At 32.8% G+C, this 22,135-nt stretch overlaps 1 protein-coding gene across 3 annotated transcripts; it reads left to right on the top strand.

Annotated features, from left to right (window-relative positions):
- The first annotated feature begins 5,860 nt into the window (after positions 1 to 5,860).
- On the top strand, positions 5,861 to 22,036 carry LOC123302505 (E3 ubiquitin-protein ligase KCMF1-like). Of its 3 annotated transcripts, none has more exons than XM_044885458.1 (8): positions 5,861 to 6,046; positions 6,206 to 6,373; positions 9,049 to 9,188; positions 9,513 to 9,781; positions 10,042 to 10,237; positions 11,914 to 12,179; positions 13,884 to 14,163; positions 21,586 to 22,036. In XM_044885458.1, the coding sequence occupies exons 1-8, from the start codon at positions 6,031 to 6,033 to the stop codon at positions 21,904 to 21,906; spliced, it is 1,656 nt and encodes a 551-aa protein (XP_044741393.1). In that variant the 5' UTR covers positions 5,861 to 6,030; the 3' UTR covers positions 21,907 to 22,036. The 3 variants fall into 3 exon arrangements, with proteins under 3 accessions (XP_044741393.1, XP_044741392.1, XP_044741394.1); XM_044885457.1 differs by having other exon boundaries at positions 11,899 to 12,179; XM_044885459.1 differs by having other exon boundaries at positions 5,863 to 6,046; positions 11,899 to 12,179; positions 21,566 to 21,808.
- Positions 22,037 to 22,135: the final 99 nt, after the last annotated feature.

Genomic DNA, 22,135 nt, shown 5'->3' with positions numbered 1-22,135 from the left:
TAGGTAGAAGGGTCGTATGCCCGTCTCGCTTACTCCTCTATGAGCAATGCGGACTTGGATAAAGAGACACAGCATAAAGTTTATGACTCACCATAAAGTTATAACAATGGTGACTTCGACTTAAAATAACTCACCCATGCCTGCTCTAGACATATAATTTACCACTTTTCTACGAAATTTGTTGTTTGCTGTTTTTAGCCACAGGTACAGCGTAGCCACGGGTTACGGTAACTACGGCAGCCGAGTTCCGCACGGGTTGAGCTAGTGACTATTGAATCCTATCTCATAAATTGTATGCAGATAAGGTAAAGAATTATTACCTACAATGTAACAAAGCAATGTACACAAAGTAAAAAATTTATTATTTACATCATAAACATAAAAATAAATATAATTTAAAAAAAAATATTATGACATTGTTCTAATTACGCTAATAAAATAATTAAAATATTAAATTTAACCGTAAGGTCAGTGGCAGCAACCGGAATTTAAGCGATCGGCAAAGGAGCAGATTAGGCCCGTGCACAGGAATTGTGCAAGGGAGGGGTTTATACTTTTGTTCGCCATGTTAGATCATAAAGTCAATCCAAACAAGAAATTCTTGTTTCGAGTAAAATAACACCAAATAAAGTCAAAATGTGAAATTCAGTCACAGTTTTTCAATAAGTGAATTCGAGGTACAAAAAAAACTTTTCCAAAACTCTGTGTGCATCGACCTACACAACACGATGTATATTGAACGAGGACTAAGCCGTTTAGCCTATTTGCAGACATTGCCGATTTAAGCTTTGCTTTGAGACGATCCAAGGTTGAAAAGAAGCGTTAATTTTTCGTTGTTGCCACAGACAAAACTGCCTAAACGCAAAGCATTTACTAGACATTCGGAAACGCATTATTATTGCAAATATAGAGTGCTTTGAGTAAATTTTTGGCACTCCTTCCGGCAATGCGTCTTCGCCAGATGTCACGAGAATCATCGTGCAAAATTGAATATTTTATTTAATTCAAAAAATCGAGCAAGAGTTTTCATCAAAATTTCTCATTTTATTGAGAAAGAGACTTGCTAAATTTGATAAAATATTGCGATGATTCATAATTCGATCTATAATCTTCAACTGAATCAGTCCGTATATTTGAGCGTTGAGTATGTTATGACGCGAACATGGGCTACCGCACTTCTATGCCGTATTCATTGCAGATATCGTTCATGATTTTGAACTCTCCTATTCTCTTCTTTTCTCTTCTTTCAAGCAAAATATGATTTGCAGCATCAGTTAGTTTTAAAGCCTCGACAAGGTTTTCTGTTTGAAGTACTCGATTCAAAGACAAAGAATGTAACGAGCTCAAAATATGTATGGATATTTCATTCGTCAGTGGAGTGAGTCTCATAAATGAGTGCATTTACAGGACTATGTTTAGAGGTTTTGACCCCCAAAACCTCTTCCTTGCACACGGGCCTGGGAGCAGTTTTTCTCTAGACTCTCTACGAAACGAACTATACGCTATACTCTTTCTTGAGTCGCTAAATGCACAAAATAAATATATTTTATAATAAAAAAAAGGGGAAAAAAAATAGCATAAGAATAAATGTTTAGGAAAACGATTTCCACCAGTATAAATCTGGACTACAGAGTGTCTGTGAAGTCCCAAAATTTAACCACGCCTGTTTTCAGATAAATTTATGGTTATATAAGGCTAATTTTAAAATAAACAAGTGAAAACAAACAATTGACTGAGTTAAGGTAACAAGTCGCTAGTACAAAAGATTTATGGAGAATAGGAAAAGTGTGAATTCTAGGTATGTTCAAGTAAAAATATATGAGAAAAATCGCAAAAATTTAGTTTTATATTATGTATATATGAAATATACATAGTAATATAATGATGCTAGGAAAAAAATTTTGTCATAAGTGTTCATAAAATCACCTAATTAGTCCATTTCCGGTTGTCCGTCCGTCCTTCCGTCCGTCTGTGGACACGATAACTCAAAAACGAAAAAAGATATCGAGCTGAAATTTTTACAGCGTACTCAGGACGTAAAAAGTGAGGTCAAGTTCGTAAATGAGCATCATAGGTCAATTGGGTCTTGGGTCCGTAGGACCCATCTTGTAAACCGTTAGAGATAGAACAAAAGTTTAAATGTAAAAAATGTTCCTTATCAAAAATTAAACAACTTTTGTTTTAAACATTTTTTCGTAAACATCACTGGTTACCCGTGAGGGCGCCAATTAGGTGGAAATTTTATAATATGTACTATACTTGATTATCAGTTATATATGTGTCACATGTTTGTATGTGTAACGTGATAAAGTAATCAACACTGATTGGTATTTCATGGTATGCATGGTATTTCAACAATTAACTCAGTCAATTGTTTGTTTTCACTTGTTTAATATATTTTTTTTATTTCAAATATTAATCTTTTGCGCTAACTAGTTTATGGAATTTAATTTTGAAAGTACTTAAAAATACTTATCACATGTCACTTTATATTTTTTCTTACGAATCTACAATGGTTGGACCTAAGTAATTACCTCAGATATTGACACGCTTAAAATCGTTTGACACTCAGTCTATATAACTCTAACGTCAATGCTGAAATGATCTAGGACGACAATAATGTAAAATAGTAAAATACAAAATCGATGTGTTATTTTTTTTTTCAAAAATGGTAAATTTTACTTTCATTGCAAAATTTATACTGTATGTAATATTAAATATGCAAATTATTATACAACATCTGTGATAATTACTTACTACACCTTACTTATAATGAATAAAATAATTCAAAACTTGTATTCAAGGTCACATTAATAATGCTATGCATTATTTATAAGCTTTATAGCGAATAGCGATTTACAACTAAAACATACTTTGTAGAAATTTCATAAGTTACATCATCCTTTTATACCATGTATGTATGAAATATACATGGTATATTAAGTTTAGTCCCAAGTTTGTAGCGCTTAAAAATATTCATGCTACGAAAAAAATATTCGTATAGGTGTTCATAGAATCACCTAATTAGTCCATTTCCGGTTATCTGTCCGCCTGTTCGTCTATCCGTCTACCTGTCAAGACGATAACTCAAAAACGAAAAAAGATATCAAGCTTAAATTTTTATAGCGTACTCAGGACGTAAAAAGTGAGGTCGAGTTCGTAAATGAGCAATATAGGTCAATTGGGTCTTGGGTCCTCTTGCATCCTTACATGCATCCTCTAACCCCCGCCTCTGAGAGGTCGACTTTGGTACGAAGTTTTTACAACCTGCATGCATGAATTTTTTTCTTTATCACCCATTTTTCATCTAAGTTATAAATCTTAATCGCTTGTGTTTTATATACATTCAGGGCTTAACCCAAGATTAAACATGTATTTACGAAACGTTTACTTTTTATTGGAATTTATTATTATTTTGAAGAAGAAACTTGTGTATTTCCATATTTTTTTGAGCTCGAATTTTGATTTAGAGAGCCTAAAAACCCCCTAGATAAATTTATTTTCTGTTTTTATATTTTACAACAGGGTAACCACCCGGATAATGACTTGCCTTATGGCGGCTTGGAAGAATTGTCTGATGATACTGAATCTAGTAATGAAGAAGATGAGAACCCTTTAAATGTGGTGATTCCAAATGGTGGCTTGGAAGAATTGTCTGATGATACCGAATCTAGCAATGAAGAAGATGCAAATGATTTAAATGAAGTGATTCCCCATGATGGCTCGGTAGAATTGTCTGATGATACCGACTCTGTTGCCGAAGAAATATAGTTCAAATGATTTTGGTGATCTTTGATAAATTTAGGTTGCCAAAACTATAAATATTGTATATTTACTTATTTAATAATAAAAGAACGATTTCAATCATTATTTTTTTTCAATATTTAAAACACCGCCTCAATTTAAATGTATTTAAAAAAATAAAAACAAATAAAGTATACATTTCAATTGTAAAATAAAGTTTAAGCACTCGTAACTTCAGCGGATTTTGGTATGTTCAATTTATCATTAAATTATCCATTATTGGTTTAAATGGCCAAGGTGAAGGGGAAACGGGAGGGTATGCCAATCAAAAGGCATAAGTCTTGGATGTCGTTATGGAAAATTTGTTAGAAAACCTTGGCTATACAAGTTTTTAGTTATTTTTTGAATTGGGGGATCTTAAAAAGTAATAATCATAAGAAAATTCATCACCATATATTCGGGTGGAAATTTATTTTCATTATCTTTAGAATACATCATTATGACAAATTTCATAGGATTCAATTATTTAATATAATTTGGGTTCGAGCAATTGGATGTAGCACACCTTTTGTAATTATGTACTGTCTTTCATTTAAATTTTTTTATTTACCATTTGATTTCGATAAGTATAAATATAGTTCCAAAAAAATAGAATAGATGTCACTAAAATTGTATTTCATTTTTTCAAATAAATGAATATTTTTTAAAAAAAAGGTAGTTGTGTCACTTATTCTAAGAATGTTTGATAATACAGTTTGAAAGCACAATTAATTCCAAATAAAAATTTCTGTAAATCTTAGCAAAAAAAATTTGGAAATTTCTTAATATTTGAACATTTTTTCAGAAATAACAAAATGAAATAATTTTCTTTTCCCTGAATGATAGTATTTTAAGAAGCCATTCTCTTCATAAAATGAAAATTTTAAAAACACATACCTAAACTCCCCTATTTTCCTATTTTTCTTTGTAATGAGGTAAAAAATGAAAAAAATATTGTTACAGTTAAGTTAAAAATACAATAGATGACTCTGAACGTAGCTTAAATAAGCCGGTAAATAAGAAACATTAAGGTAGTTCATACAATTTGTTCGAAGTATACAAGTTTATTTTAGAATATATTTTAAGCAAAACTTTTTTTTTAAAGAGTTATCAAGTTGTATAACCAGGAAAAATGTTTAGGAATTAAGATAAATATTAAAAATTAAAGTAAAATATTAGTTCAATTTTTAAATTTATGATTAACAAATACTGCCCCATTTTGAATTAAATCTATATTTCCGCAAAGTCTAAAATATGAAATAGTAGTATTATGGACAAAAAAGCGTTTTTAAGTTTAAATAAAATAAAATATTCATTATTTAACTAAATTGGCTTCGAAGAGTAATTCAAACTGAGTATATTACACATCCAGTGAGCAAAAATAAAGAATGTCTCAGATCTCATGTTCATTGTCGCCCGAAGCGAAGCCGAGGGTGACAAATTTGAGATCTGAGACATTCTTTACTTGCTCCCGTAGTGTGTATACTATTTTTCTGCTTGTTGGAGGTGGAAAGTGGTAGCTTCTTTTAGCACAGCGGGACGAAAGTTGACATTTTTCCGCCCGAACTTGAACAAACAAATATTTTATTATTAGTAAAAGCAATTCTTCTTATCTGTTGACACCCAGTTTATTTAAATGTAGATCACAAAAAAAAAAAAAAAAAAACAAATCGAATGAGAAATATATTTACAAAATATACTGCAGCACAATTTTTGAGAAATAGTTGAAAAATTCACAATTATTTAAGAGTGGGAATGAGTTTTCTGTCATTTTGCTACATCTTAACAGTTTTCTACATCTTATATTAAAATCGGTTGATTTTGTTATTATTAGTTCCCTAAGCAAATCGTTTAAAAAATATATATGTCATCTCAAGAATATTGTGCGGGAACGACCTTAAAAAAATTTAATATAAATAAAAGATATAAGGACTTGCGTATTAAAAAAATTTGACGTCACAACATGGCTCATTAGACAAAAATCATTTTTTCCAACATTAATAAATAAAAATTTTTGTGAAATACTCTTAAAAATTAAACTTAAATACATGAATATTCAATTTAAAAAATCATTAAACAATTTTTTAGATATAACAAATTTGTGGATATCAAAAGTGCATAGACTTGATTACAAAATTGGTAGTGACACTTTAATTGGGAGAAAAATTTTAGGGGAATTAAAATAAATAGACAAAAAAATTTATAGTTGATTAGCAATTTTGTGGATAAATAAATATTTTTTTAAATATGAATCGCCATGAAGGTATATCGAAACAAATTTATTCTAGAACAAATTATATTTTATTTATTTTATAGTAAAACATAGCAACATATATTCTATTTTTCTCGCGAAAAATAGTAGCCTATGAAAAATTTGTATGTTGATAACAACTACTTAACGAAAACTTCCAATTCAATGTAGGTGTTAGCTGTGATGCATGTCTCAAAGGAAATTTTCGTGGACGTCGCTACAAGTGTTTAGTGTGTTTCGATTACGATCTTTGTGCCCAATGTTATGAACAAGGAGCAACTACCACCCGCCATACAACGGATCATCCTATGCAGTGTATTTTAACTCGAGCGGATTTTGGTAAGTTCAGTTTATCATTATATTAGTCATTGTTGATTTAAAAGGCCAAGGAGGAGAGAATTCCTAAACGACATCCGATTTGCAGGGTAGAAATTGATTATAGAAAAATCGTCAAAACCTATTATAACGATAATGAAAAGTCCCTATATTTATGATCACTCTAAGCGATATGAACATTTTATTGTAATAATACGTCCTTACAAAGATGTGTGAATTTCCAAGAGTGTTCGCCGGATCGATTTGAATTTTTCAGAGAATATATTCAAATATATTTTGAAAATGTAATTAAACAAGTGAAAGCAAACAATTGACAGAGTTAATTGTTGAAATACTATGTATAGACAGTGTTCATTACTCTGTCACATTATACATACATACATGTTACACATACATAACTGATATAGCCATAACATACATACTATACAATTTGCACTCTCACGTGTAAACAGTGGTGTTTACGAAAAAGTTCTTCAAACAAAAGTTGTTTATTTTTTTATAAGCAACATTTTTTACATTTAAACTTTTGTTCTATCTCTAACGGTTTACAAGATGGGTAAGACCCAATTGACCTATGTTGCTCATTTACGAACTTAACCTCACTTTTTACGTCCTCAGCACGCTATAAAAAGCTTGATTTCGTTTTTCAGTAATCGTGATGACAGACGGACAGACGACAGATAGACAGACAGACAACCGGAAATGGACTAATTAGGTGATTTTATGAACACCTTTACCAAAATTTTTTTCGTAGCATCAATATTTTTAAGCGTTACAAACTTGGGACTAAACTTAATATACTATGTATATTTCATAAATACATGGTATAAAAATCGATTTTACTTTCTGATGACGTTTAACTTCCGTTTTGACTTAGTATGTATGAATTGCAATTTAAAAAAAATCAGATAAACTGTACTATAAAATCGGGAATCACCACGGAATTTTTTAAGTAGATTAAATCAACTGAGTGAGAAAATAATCCAGGAATTAAAGAAAAAATAAAGATCGAACTTCAGAAAAATTTTCAGAAAGCGATATTTTTGCATGAACCTTCTATTTGTGGTTCTAAACAAAATCCCAACGATCCATATGCCACTACAAAAGTTACTGGGGGTCAAAGATCATCAAATACGATTTTTTGCGAATATTTCCTTAACGGCCACTGTTATCGAAAAACAGTGGTTATTAAATTTATATATTAGGAAATTTCCTACAAATAACATACAATTACTTTTTTCGTAAGAAAACGGTTTTTAAGATAATTCGATTCAAAAAGTTGTAACGTACAGTATGAACTCCTAAACCTTTGATCACAGGTAACTTTTGTAGCGGCATTCGGATCGATGGGGACTTGATTTTGTTAACCACAAATAGAAGGTTCATGCAAAAATTCAGCTTTCCGGGAATTTTTCCAAAGTGAAATGTGTGTAGTCTCTGTATTAAAACTGGACGCTCGCGACATCGACATTCCGTCTACTAATCATTTATTTTTTATTTAAGACACATGATGGGATACCAATTGATAAAGATTCACCTCAGACCAGTTCATCTAAATCGGTTAAAACTACATTATGGTCCTTATATCTGATAGTCGTCAAAAGTGATATTTACATGTAATCGTTCTGGAAATAATTATCCTCTTAGACATATGCCACTAGGAACTATTAGGTTTCAAAAGTTTTCTTCGTTTTTATGAATCTACCTTTAACTCTAATATCTCAGTGAATACTTATTCAATTTGCCAACGTGGCAAATGTCGATTAATTCCATTGGCATAAAAATTTGGTTCTCGAGATTCGATAAAGTCGTCGACAGCCGTTTTTGTCCGGATTTGGTAGTTGGGTGGCAAGAGGTCTGGAGAGTATGTTGCCTAAAGCCAAATTTCGACGCTCAATTTGTTCAATATTCGGACGGTGATTTGTGAAACTTCCGGACTCTGCTGTGGCTCGGTTGCATAAAGTTATAGTGAATCACTTTTCAAGTTTTTTGACGTTTCCATACATTCTAAACCAGTCTCTACCAGGATTCTCAAATCCTCATCCTGGATTACTCTAGGTCAACCACTTCGGGGCTCATCTTCAAGTCTAAAAATCTCCATAACGAAATTTTACAAGCCAACGTCGAACAGTGCGTCCATTAACCTTATTATGACCAAATGTCTGGTTAATTTTTCGGGCTATTTCGACAGATCTTTGGTTCAGTTTGAATTCGAAGAGAAAAATCGGCGGCAAATCGCTTAACGACATCATATAATAGTAATAAGCTAAAAAGTGCCAAAAAATTAAAATTTGGAAAAAAATGAACTGCATCAATGTATACAGAACAAAATTCTCTATCGATTATTGTCCAGGTCGAACGACACAGTAGAATAGACATTTATTGAGGTCTGGAGTTACAAAAACACATGACATTAAGACGGACAAAACTTTTGAACAACTTAATAAGTAATTTGAAGAAATTAGACCAAAAATCGTCCTAAAAAAATTAAAACCCGGTCATAAAAAGATAATCTGGAACATCAAAGGGCCGGACTGGGACGTTCTTATTTATATTTAGGTTCAATTTCGACCTCGCCGATTCATCGATATAAGCGATGTCGTTATTATCGATTCTGAAATTATTAGAACGGATTGTTTACAATACTAAAACTTATTTTTGTTTTTTTTTAATCTTAGAATTGTACTACGGTGGTGAAGTGATCACTGTGGATCAACCTCAGAGCTACACCTGCCCTTATTGTAGCCGAATGGGATTCACTGATACAACATTGCAAGAACATGTGTGCGCAGAACATCCTGATACTTCATTTGAAGTAGTAAGTATCTATTTTTCATCCAAATAATATTCCAGACGCTGTCCATAAATTTCATATGCAAGTCATTTTTGACTCGGGAACACTTTTGATATTTTATTTTTGAAACGTTGATTACAAAATTTTGATCTCTGGTTTTTTTAGCCTTAAGCTATGACAGATCTTTGTATAAAATATCGCCAATTGTCGGACAAGAGATCAAAAATTCGTAATATACGATCAAGAAAAAAAAAATCAAGGGTAACGCCAAGTCAAATATGACTTACATACGAGTCGTCTGGATTAGTAAGCTTTTCCGAGCCCAAATACTATTTAAAACTGTTTTAGGTATGTCCCGTATGTGCTGCAATGATTGGAGGTGATCCAAACATGATTACGGATGATTTAGCTGGACATCTTGCTGTAGAACATCGCACTGGTGGAGGCACTGGAAGTGGTGGACCAAGAGACCTGATTTCATTCTTAGATGATCCTAGTGCTACTGGCGCTCCAGCTTCTGCTTCATCGGCTGCTGCTCGCCACGGTATGCGTCGTACCACCCATGGGCCTCGTGGTGTTGCTGGAGCTCGTGCTCGCCGCTCAAATATGCATTTTAAGTAAGTATCGCCGAACGTAATATTTGACAATAACTTTAGAACGATTGGAAAATTTGAAAGCCTTTTGTCGGAATCGTGCCAGAAATTTTTTTTTTTTGGGAGGCTGTTTATTTTTAATTGTGCGCCATTTTAAAATTGATGATTCCCTGAAAGAGAAATATTCGGCTATGAAAATTTTCCTGGAGGAAACAGATTCTCATATTTTCAACCGTTCTGTAATAATTTGTCAAATATTAACAAAAATTGTTATTTGTTTCTAGTTCGTCTGGTGGATTATCATCGTTATCGCCATCTGCTCGTGATACGGTTGATCCAATTGCTGAGTTACTATCACAGTTAAGTGGTGTGCGCAGATCAGCTGGTAGTGGAATAGTTGCTACTTCATCTCCACATGCTCCAAATAATCCAACTCAATTGCAACAATTACAAATGCAATTGCAGTTGGAAAGACAACAGGTTAATAGCAAATTTTATATTTATCTGGATTATGGGAGAGTTTAATTATTTTCGGTCTGTTATCAGCGGATCAGATTAAAAAAAGTTGAGAAGTTTCCAACAAAAGAGAGTGCTAAATCAGAATGTTCAATAATCAGAGAATATATTTAGCCAGGCATATTTTTGCAAAACAAGAAAATCAAAAAATTTCGAAAAATATCCAACGATAAAATTAATGTTTTGTTATTTGGGCTTTAATTACCTTAAATTATAATTAATATTCAAACCAAAAGTAGTCCGAGAGCTAGTAACGCCTGAATGTCCTTATCTTCTAAAAACTTCACACTTTACTTGGTTTTGGGCTAATTTACAAAACCACACTGCTTTCTGGTTTTTGGCAGCTCGTTTAGATCATTAATATTTCCCTACAACTTTGAAGAAAGGTTAGAGATTCTTAGTATCACTCGGGATGGTCTGCTCTACAACTACCAGGTTTTTGACAGTTGACGACATTCAGATATTACTGGCTCAGTGGCTAAGATAAATTTTTTACAAATATTTTTTTCGATTTTATCGATACTTGATCGGTACACTTAAAAACATACCAAGAAATTTAAAAATTTTTGTTTATTTTTGGAATATATTGGGTTTGGACGACCCAAAAACGATATTTGACGATAAAATGAACATTTCTTATGATCTTGTCGAAAATCACTCCAAAATATTTCGCTTCATATATGATTTAAAATGATACCGCAGAAAATCCTCAACAAACCGTCAAATAAATTCGATTTTCGAAGTTTTTGGATCAAAATTACTTTATATAATAAGATTTATCAAATTTCTAAAAAAATCAAGAAAAATTGTTTGGAAATTTCGATAAAACTCAGTATACTGTGTAAAAATGACCCAAGAAAATAAAAAATCTGGTTCATTTGATGATTTAATGCTAAGTTTCTGAGATAAACCTGAAATTCGATCCAAAGTGTAATTTTTTAATCGGTATTTAGAAAATTTGTGCGTTAAACCGCCAAATAAACCCTATTTTTGTTTATTGACCCAAAAATTACAAAAATCGGATTTATTTCATGGTTGACTGCGTATTTTTTGAGACAACGACCATTAATAATAATAAAAAACATAAGGTGGTACCGCAAATAGGTCCCTAGTACCTAGAGCAAGGGGTCCTCTGTACCCTTCTTGAGAACAACCTGTCACGTGTAATTGCGACGACGAGACGTCTCCGAGGAAGAGATGCTCATTTAAATAGATGAAAAATTTAAATTCTGTTGAGGCTACATCCCACGTAGAAAGCCTGCAGCTTCCCAGCCAAGATTCCTTCCAGGACTGAACCTGACGCCCTGCAGCAAATAACATGTATGGAGGTTTCATAGTTTTCCATACAGACCCTGCAAGTGAAATCATTAAAGATTCCCATGTTTGAAGGTGATTAGTTTTAGGCGAGCATAGTTGAATGACCTAGCTGGGGTTATACACAATTTGGCCTGTCGCATGCCAAAAAATAACATACAAACAGCGATTTCTGGTATCGATTTACGACAATTTCTTAGTGAAATGGTCTGATAATTTTCCAAATTTTTGGGTCCAATTTTAGTGTAAAATGTTACTTTAAGATTGATGCTTTTTGTTTATTTTGAATTGGTAACTGATATTGCGATTAGCTTACATTCTCACAGGCCGCCCGACAACAGTTAGAACGCTTACCACGTCGGCAAACAGCCACATCCAGTCTTGGTTCATCAACCACAACATCAGCAGTACCTGGGGGATCCTCATCAAATAATGCTGCTACTGGTGCTGTAAGTGTGTCTGTTAGTGGTGGATCTGGTGGTGGACCTTTACCCCCATCTGGTATTAGCACAATTGTTTCCAAACAACATGCCAATAATACAGCGCCTGATTCACATCAACAGCAATACAACTATCAATTTTTATTAGCATCGTAAGTTTTTAATGATTTTTCTTTATTTTCAAAAATTTTCTCTCCAAATTAAGTTAGTGTTGAAAATCGATATATATAGGTTGGGAATTTTCCAGCTCTACTACTCCCTTTATACCACAAAATCATACCTCCTCCAAAAACGACAGCCCTTCCAAAATTAGTATATAAATTAGGTTAGTATCAAGGAATGGTCTTTTGGTTTTATCAACTTCCTAACTCCCTTTCCCCCTTATTTATATCTCAAAATCATATTTTTTAGCAGTAAAAAAAGGTTTGCACATCTACAGAGCTACTTAAACTGAGTTAGAGGGTTGAACATTTGTTGTGGAAGTTGACTTAGTGTCAAGGAAATGCCTTTTGACACCCAACTTTCTAGTCCTTTTTTAAGTCGGTATTTCTTCATTAAAAAATATTTTGAAAAATACCGTGTTTTTCGCGATTTTTATTTCATTACTAGCTTAATACCCGTCCGCTTTGTTAGGCTTAAAAGTAAAGACCATCGCGTTGTAGCCTCCACCTCTCTTGTTCTCGCTTATCCCCCTTCCATAAGACTCGAAATAGGCGCTGGAATTGTTTTACCCAGGTAAAATATATGTACAGATTTTAATTTTTTTTTGAAATGTTGTATAGTTTTGATTCATTGAGTGTATCAGTTGCGTGAAAGCGTAACAAACTCACAAACAAACAAACAAACATCTTCACTTTTACATTTGTAATATATAGGGATAAAACATTGAACTATAAAAAACATAAAATGAGGGAGGGGGTATAACTTATTAGTGATGGATCTCTACTACTTATAGTCAATATGCTAAGAGGTTTCACTTCGAATTTTGTGTTCAAGTGACAAAACTTGGGGCATGTGATTCACTTTTCTTTGTTTTTTCTATTTAATAAATGTTTCCACGGTGGGGCCGTTATTTCTAGGGTACTTATCTTCAGGGTCATTTCACCTCCGTTTCTTGTTCTGTGTATCTCAAAATTGATGAGTGCATGTAAATCAATTGTCCGAAAACTCCTGATTTCATTACGTTCTTCAAGATGGTGGCGTTGAAAACGCTGTATTACGCGAATCGCTCGCAACTTGAAATAATTGAGCTATAACAAAGGGTGCACTGGGGTTTTTTACCTCGCTGATTTCAGAAAATACATACTTTAAAAACGTGGGAATGGACATTACTGCAGGTTGCCTTCCTAAGCAGGGGTTATAAATTAAACACCTTACCGGCGTTTTATCATATTATAGTTGCAGCCATGGAGGTTATAAAACAGGAGAACGATCGCTATAGAAAATATTGTCCCCGAAATATGGACAAAATAAGTGAGGCGCTGCGATCGCTAAGTTGTCTCATTAAAACCGGGCTGTTGTGCGCTAATTTCCAATGATCTATCAACGTTTAATATACGTGTAAATAATATCATTCAATTTGAACATTATGCAACTAACTTCATCTACTTGTTCTCATAAACAGCTAACTTCGTAGATACTACTTACCGACTGGTGGCTGAAATACGAACTATAAATTCTACAAATTTTTAGGGACAGCTTGGCTAATGCTTTAGCACGTAGCGATCGTTCTCCTTCTTTATAATCTCCATGGTTGTAGCTCCGAAAATAAAGGTCCCATCGTAGGAACATTACTTAAATCTTAACGAATTTTTTTTGTATTAGTTGTAAAATTTTTTGAATTGTGTTGTTTCTAGAAATATTGAAGAACCATTAAGTGAGGAAGAACAAGAGAAATTAGAACGTTTACGAGCAAATCGTAGTTTGTTTGTTCAAGAATTACTATTAGCAACAATAGCATCATCCTCAGATATAATGAAATCATCTGATAATAATCTGCCTAGGCAAGCATCATCTAAGTCATCCTCATCAAATAATGCCAACGCGAACACTGCTGGCGCTGTTAACAAAATAAATAATACATCAACCAATAAACGTATTAATCTATCTGACTTGAAACCAGCTTTACCATCCACTGTAAGTTGCTTGTTTCGAACCAATGGAATGTGTTTACTGTTTTAATTAACAAAAAAAATCAAACCAATTTCTAACCCAATTATTTTTTTGGAAACACAAATTTTATTGTGGTCAAATTATTTCTATTTTTTTAATGTGTGCGCATGCTTCAATTTAGAGAAGCGAATATGTTTTCGATTGCTCAATTTACAGTCAAACCTTGATAAGCGACAAAACTCTACAAGTGAGAGTAATTCCGAGGTCTCGTCCTCTAAAACGTCTATAAATGAAAAGCAAGAATCTTTATTAGGAAAAATTGTTTTTCTCTTTCCCTTCGTGGACTTTTAAAACTGGGGCTCAAGAACATATGTATTAAGGACATAAAATTAGATTGGAGAGGTTAGTAGCAAAAAAGGCGCCTATCTGGGCGAGTCGGTCGTTGCGTACTTTGTACTGCGCATCAATCTCTCTTTTTTTATATAAATATTATCGAAGATAATACATGAGAACTGTAGGATATTTCGGAATAAATTTAGATTTTTGCCCCAATTTCCTAGATCAGTTTTTTGTATTTTATAAATACATATTTCGACTACCAAGTAGTCATCATCAGTAAGAATTAGCTAGTCGTGATTACTCTTATTATGAATGTAACTCTTTGCTAATTTGGTTGCGGAAGTGCAACTAACTACCTAATTCTTACTCATGATGACTACTTGGTAGTCGAAATACGTATTTATAAAATACATAAAACTGATCTAGAAAATTAGGGCAAAAATCGAATTGTTTTCGATCACTTAGACAACTGATGCGGAGTACAAAGTACGGAGTACGCAACGACCGATGACTTGACCCCGCCCAAATAAGCGCCTTAAATTCAGCCACGGCCACTTATAGCTCGATATAGATGATTTCATGTCCTTAATATATTTGTTCTTGATTCTTCTAATAGTTCTCTCTACGATTTGTTGCTCGTGTTGTACGCTGTACCTTGTTGAGTGAGAAACATCCATAAGTGAAAAAGCAATTGTGGTCCCTTTGACTTTCGCTTATTCAGGTTCGATTGTATTTAATTTAATTTAAGGATATGTAAATATCATGGTATCAGAGTAGGGGTAGATAATAGCTAGCGCGGTGTAAAAGGAAAGAATTCACTTAGATTGAACTATGACACAATTTCAGGATGGCGACCGACCTTGAAATATCAAAAAATTTTGAAATTCCGGAGCAAAGTCAAGGAATTCTCAGGGAATTTTAGTATCAGAGAGAGAAAATGTTTAAAAAATTATAATAATTAAATTTTGAAAACCTGAATGAATATATTCTGTGTCAATTTTAATCACAAAATCTCGCTCGATTTACTTTAATGAAAATGATTCTGGATACCGGGCCATCTAGCGTTAAAGAGAATGAAGCAGCGAACTCATTCCCACGAGAGGGGTCATCTCAAACACCATTTTCACCTAAGTTTTTCAATCCCATGGCAAGATGCTTCGTAATTTATCGAATCAAGAAATGGCTACGACAAGTCCATTTTGATTACTAGAATTTTGCGCAGGACTTGCAGGTCAAATTGTGTATAACCTACGCCATTCGACTGTGTTCGGTTAAAAGTCACTAGAGCACAGTTGAAAAGGATGGTGGGTCTCTTGACATGATATTGTTGATTGAACTAGCATCTTCATAACATGGGGATCTCTGATTATCCCACTTGGATGAAGAAACCTCCATACATATTATTTGCACCTGCGGAAACTTGTAGGGTGTCAGGTTTAGTATCTGTGGGCATTATGTGTGGCGTCTGGCCATGACAGAATCCTATAGCTTCATCTGCTTAAAATATTGTCTCTTACCCAGAGACGTCTCGCCTTCGGGTGGTACGCTTTTCGTAAGGAGAGGAGGATTTGACGCAAATAAAGTTTTCAATTTTTTTTTTCGACTAAAATAATTTCAAATCATTCTACTTACGGTGAGAATTTTGGAAAACGGAATTTCAAAAGAACAATTCGATCACCACCCTGTAAAAAATTAGATCTATCTTAAAAATTGCCACTTATCGTTAGTTTTCTTAGATCAAAATTAGTCACGACTAAATTTTTATCAATGTCGAAATAGTCCGCTTGAAATATTCAAAATAAAAAAAAAATTTATTTGCACCAATTAACAAAAAGGCAAACATTTTAAATTAGTAAGGGTTTTTTATTTAAAATGAAAAAATTTTAAACTGAAGGTGTTTCGATACCAAAACGGAAGTAATATCAAAAAACTTAAATTTTGTGTGTCAATTAATTTTATATATTTAAACAAACAATTCTTGTCCCGCTAATGTACTTTATTTCGTTAACTACGATAAACACTAATAGATGTCAGGAAGAGTCATATTTTGCAGTTTATGTTTCAGTTTTTTCTAAAAACACTGATAAGACGGCGTTTTTTTAAAATGAAACCTAGCTAGATTGACTTTTTGCCTCAAAAATCAACTACATACTCAATTTCATGAAAATCGTTGGAGTCATTTCCGAGATCGTTGATGAGTATGCAGGGGATTTTTGAGGCAAAAAGTCAATCTAGCGAGATTTCGTTTTAAAAAAACGCCGTTTTATCAGTGTACATGTACTGCAAAATATGACTCTTCCTGACATTTATTGGTGTTTATCGTAGTTAACAAAATAAAGTACATTAGTGGGATATAGATATATATAGATAATTAGTTTTCAATACAATTTTCGAAGTTTCTATCCCCGAACTTTTGTATTGAAAATTAATTATTTTTCATTGAATCGTGTATCCAATACATAGAAACATAGAAAGGAACAACGGCTGCAAAGAATGATTTTTTTGATGGCAAAACGATTCTTCTGTCGGTTATTACCACTTGCCTAAACAGTCCTTAAAAACTTTAGAAAGTGATTTTAAATTAAAAATCGATTCAGTAAATTATACAAACACCATGCAATTGCGAACGTCGTCGAAATGTGAAATTTTTTGAGTGCCCTTGTATCATTTTAAATGGAAAATCCTTTCTACGCCTTACAAAATAACAGCACAATTTTAGAATTATTCCTAATACAATTTTAAGATCCTAATTATTACCACCCTAAAATCGCTTTTGTTATTAGTAATAAAATTCAATAACGCCTGCGCAATTTAATTATTCGTAAATTGTACCATAAAAAATAATTTGGCCAAAATATTATTGTATTTGATGTATTTTTAGTAATTGTTTGGATTTTTCAAAAAATTGTCAATGTTTTTTTTTTTTTTTTTTTTTACAAATTATCTGTGTAATTTTTTAAGGACCTTTTCATGTGATTGATTTATTTTCGAAAATAAGCAACTTTTCAATTCTTTTAAGAAAGCAGGGATTTCAATAATTTTGGATATGTTATAATTCGGATCGTTTTCGAATCGGAGAGCGTACGATCGATCTTAGCTCTCGGTAAAGAGCAGTTTCCAAAAAACCAGCACCTCATATACCTAGAATTTATTGGACTGGATGATGATTAAATCTGGAAGGGTTACAGAATTTTAAGATCCTGAATAAATTGAAGAATAGTTTGAGGATTTTAGATCGGTCAGAGAAAATGATCGGTATATGAGATACTAGTTGTAGGGAGATTGCTTAATTTATTTTCCGATAGCTCTGTAGGCCAAATAGCATATTTTTCTTGGGGGAAATTTTAAAAAAATTAACAATTCAGTATTTTTTTTATCAAAAAATCGTAGGGAGAACTAGTAGAAGAATCAAGAACATATATATTAAGGACATGGAACCTGCTATGCCGAGCTATAAGCGCCTGTGGCTGAATTTAAGATGCCTCTCTGGTCGGGGTCTAGCCATTGGTCTTTGCGTATTTTGTACTGCGCATCAGACTGTCTAAGTGATTTAAAACAATTGAAATTGTTAAATTGATTGAAAACAAAAGACAACCTGATGCGCAGTATAAAGTATGCAACGACCGGCTGGCTCAGATAGCTACTCTCTCCACTCTAGTTTTACGTCCTTAATATATATGTTCTTATGGAGTATGCTTTGGAATTTAGATCTGTGTCAATGAAAAACAGTTTTAGAACTCTAAATGAAATAACATATCCTGTTTTTTCTGAAATAATCCAGATAATTTGCTAATTCTAATTAAAGCCATTTTTATGTGCTCCAACACGAAAACATTCCTTAATATAATTATTTTAAGCCGTTCAAATCTAGAAATAAAAATGTTCCCTTAAAAACAAACATTTTCTCGTAAGCTCATTTCAGTACATACAGAGTTTTTAAATAATTAATTTTGTTGTTGCTTGAAAATTTATGAAAAGGTCCTTAAATAATTTTTGAAATTAATACTAAACTAAATATTTACGAAACTGATATCTACTAAAATTGTTGAAATACCATTTTGGCTACACGGATTGTTCTTAAGGTGCGTTTTTCAAATTTACTTTTTTATTAATTCCATTGTTTTTTTTTAAATATATGTGTGTTTTTCTGTTCTAATATGGTCTATAGCCCAGAAAAATAAGAAAATAAAAACGTCGATCCGCTTAAAAAATCCAAGTGAATCTTTTTTTTCGTACATGATTTAGTAATGGACTTTACATAAGTAAGTTCTTGCATCCGAATAAAAATAATCTCGGCGAAAAAACTTCTCTTGAATTTTTTAAGTAGAAAAACCTTTATTTTTCTGGGCTACTATGTGTGTAATATAGTCTCTTTAAATCCAGTATAATCTACGATTAAAATCATTTTCGATTCTACAATTCGATCAAAGAACAATCAAAATCGATTATAAATGACATTGGAGGGACCTAAAATTACGGTTGCTATAAACGATATATATATACACGGTGTTCTGTTATTGACTGCAGATCGTGGGCCTACAGAATAAGCTCATAAAGACGATGGAAAAAGTTATTTACCAATTTTGGATCTGAGCCCTAATTTGGGCGCTACAGGTATGACAAAAATTGATAAATTTGTTCATTCACTGAATATCATTCGATAACCAAGATCCAAAGATAATCAGTAGATATTAGTAAATTTCATTTAATAATATTCAACTTAAGAAGGGATATCAACTGATTTCATTCGATTATATTATTTTGAAAAAACATTTAAAAAAATTATTTCATTGGTTTTTGTCAAATCTCTACTTTTTATATTTTAATCGAATGAAATCAGTTGATATCCCTTCTTAAGTTGAATATTATTAAATGAAATTTATTAATATCTACTGATTATCATTGGCTGCTGGTTATCGAATGATATTCAGTGAATGAATAAATTTATCAATTTTTGTCATACCTGTAGCGCCTAAATTAGGGCTCAGATCCAAAATTGGTAAATAACTTTTTCCCTCGTCTTTATGAGCTTATTCTGTAGGCCCACGATCTGCAGTCAATAACAGAACACCGTGTATATATTATCTTTTACGAATAATTATCTTCTAAGAGAAATGTAATTAGGAACTTATTTTGTGATTTTTAATAAAAATCACCAATCGTTGAGGAAAATGAAAACCTGGCCGTCAAAAGACCTACCTGGAAAGCCTAGATATGTCAAGGGATTTTAGTATCGATCAGAGAAGGCTAAAATTGTTTGCAGAGGGGGAGGGGGCGATGTACCTAGAAATGTCAGAGAATATGAAGATTTATAAGGAAGATTTCCACCATATTTCAAAGAAATCGGTCGAGTCGAACTTCCAAAAATGTAGTTTTCATGAAAACCGCGTTTTAAGTTTGAGAGACAATTCCGGCAGAGTATCTCAGATCCATACATTGGCCCTTCTTATATATCATATGACCTGTTTTTTTGCCTTTTTTTGAATCAACAGAAGCTCGCAGTACAGAGCGATCAATTCGAACTTCGTTAAAAGTCGCTGTATCTCCAAAAATAATTTAACTTTTGAAAAATCCGCTTAAGTACATATTCTTAAGGGCCTAAACAATTAAAAATAATTAATTCCAATGATAGCTGGTCACTATAACCGATGTGTCGTTATAACCGATTTTGGCTATATATTTTCGTTCAAAATAAAAGCCAAAATGAATTCAGTTGCCAAAGATTATACTGCCTTGAATACTGAATTACTGAAAGCAATTTTAGTAAATGAAGTTTACCAAAATAAGAGTGCTAAAATCAGGCAATGTCATGCACGCTATTTGTCTATCCGTCCACGTCATCGATACCTTTCCGTTGATGCGTAAATCTTAAGGCTTACATAATATACGACCGTAATTAATATGCTTTGGAATTTTTTTTGGAATAAATAGAAACTTAATTTTATTTTTAGAATGGGGTAATCATTACTAACATTACTCAAACTGTTTCAGGAAAAGCTTTGAAATTTTTTTTAATGATGAGCAAATAGATTTTTCTTTTTTCATCATCAAAGATTTCTCTTGGAATGAAATTTGAAAATAGCTTATCAATTTTCCTGAAACACTTTATATTGATATAAATTTTTGAAACGCCACTTTTAATATACTTTGCCTAGGATAGCGAAACCATCTTACCAGATAAACTTTGACTGAATCTCACAAATTACACACTATCAAAACAAAAAACTGAGACTTTTAAGTTTAAAAAATTATCAACCGTCAAAACCGGTTATAACGGGATTAGAGGAATTCACAATTATAGTCGTTATATCCGATAGTCCTTGTAAGTGATAATGTGTACGTTTTTATCTCTACAGAAAATTTTATCTTCTAAAAGAAATGTAACTAAAAAATAATTTAGAGAATCTTTCGCTAAAAATCATCCTCGAAGCACGATCGACAAAAGACTAGCAGAAAATTGTTGATTGCGGTGCTTCACCCCAACACCAAAGAGTTAGGTTGAAGCACCGCAATTCGATCAGCTTGCTGTTCTAACTTATCTTTTGACGATAGGGCTTTCATTCCTCCTTGGAGAAGGATGAATTTAGTCAAAAAAACCACGAAATGAGCCCCCTTGTAACATAATTACTGATAATTAATAATAATGGGGTTTAACCTCCGTTTTTTAGATATCTACCTATAATATAGGCCACCCACATCATTCAGTCGGCACTTAGCCAATTCGTCACATTATGACTGACAACAGTTATGGTGACTCTTGTAATTTTTTGTCTTGTGTTGTTCTATTGTACAATGAAGTCGGTTATAGTGACCATTGATTCATGTTGAGGCGTCTTGATTCGACTCTTGATGATCCAACTTGTCTTTTGACGACCGGTCTTTTTTTGCCTCAGAGAAGGATGATTTTTAGAGAAAGCATTACCAAACTAAACTTGCCTTGGCGCTCATACTACCTTAAAAGTTACATATCGCTTATAACATCGATAAGTGTGTAGTCCCTTAAATGTCGTTATAACCGATATATTAAAAAAAAAAAAATGAAAGAAGACAAAATAAACTAACCCAGAAGTATTATTCCGATTGCCAGTTTGTGGGTTTGTGTCGTAGCACACATCCAATGTCATCATCACAGCCGCAGCAATCGCAGCACAATCCACCCCGGCACCTACAAGAAGCCAGGGAGTAAGATCACGTGGCCGTGGACATCATCGTAATCAGCAACAACAACAACAACAACAACAGCAACTTACAGCCCCACCACCGTCCATACAACAAGAGTTTGGAGCCGCTACTAGTGGAGCCAGTGCCAATAATACTGCTGACACGCTAAAATTGGCAAACAATACTGGTGCAACAACACAAACCACGAAAATTAATACAAAATTGAAATCACATGGTGTGAAAAGCGCATCATCTTCAAACAGATAGTTTTTTTGTTTGTTTATTGACAGTTTATCAATTTTCATTTGTTTTTAATGTTTTTTCTAATTACTTTTTTTTTTTGAAATGAAAAAAAATTTTAATAGTGTTATTATATAAATTTTCAAAGAATTACATTTTCCCCTCACCTCCTACTTCCCGTTACTTCCTAATTTGTATTGTTCCTGCCCAGCCCCCCTTTACTTTTTCAAACATATTTAAAAAAAAGTACTAGTCA

The sequence above is a fragment of the Chrysoperla carnea genome, chromosome X (assembly GCF_905475395.1).
Source record: "Chrysoperla carnea chromosome X, inChrCarn1.1, whole genome shotgun sequence".
NCBI lineage: Eukaryota > Metazoa > Arthropoda > Insecta > Neuroptera > Chrysopidae > Chrysoperla > Chrysoperla carnea.
Note: the sequence above shows the minus strand (reverse complement) of the source record. Positions and strands in the feature narration are given on the sequence as shown.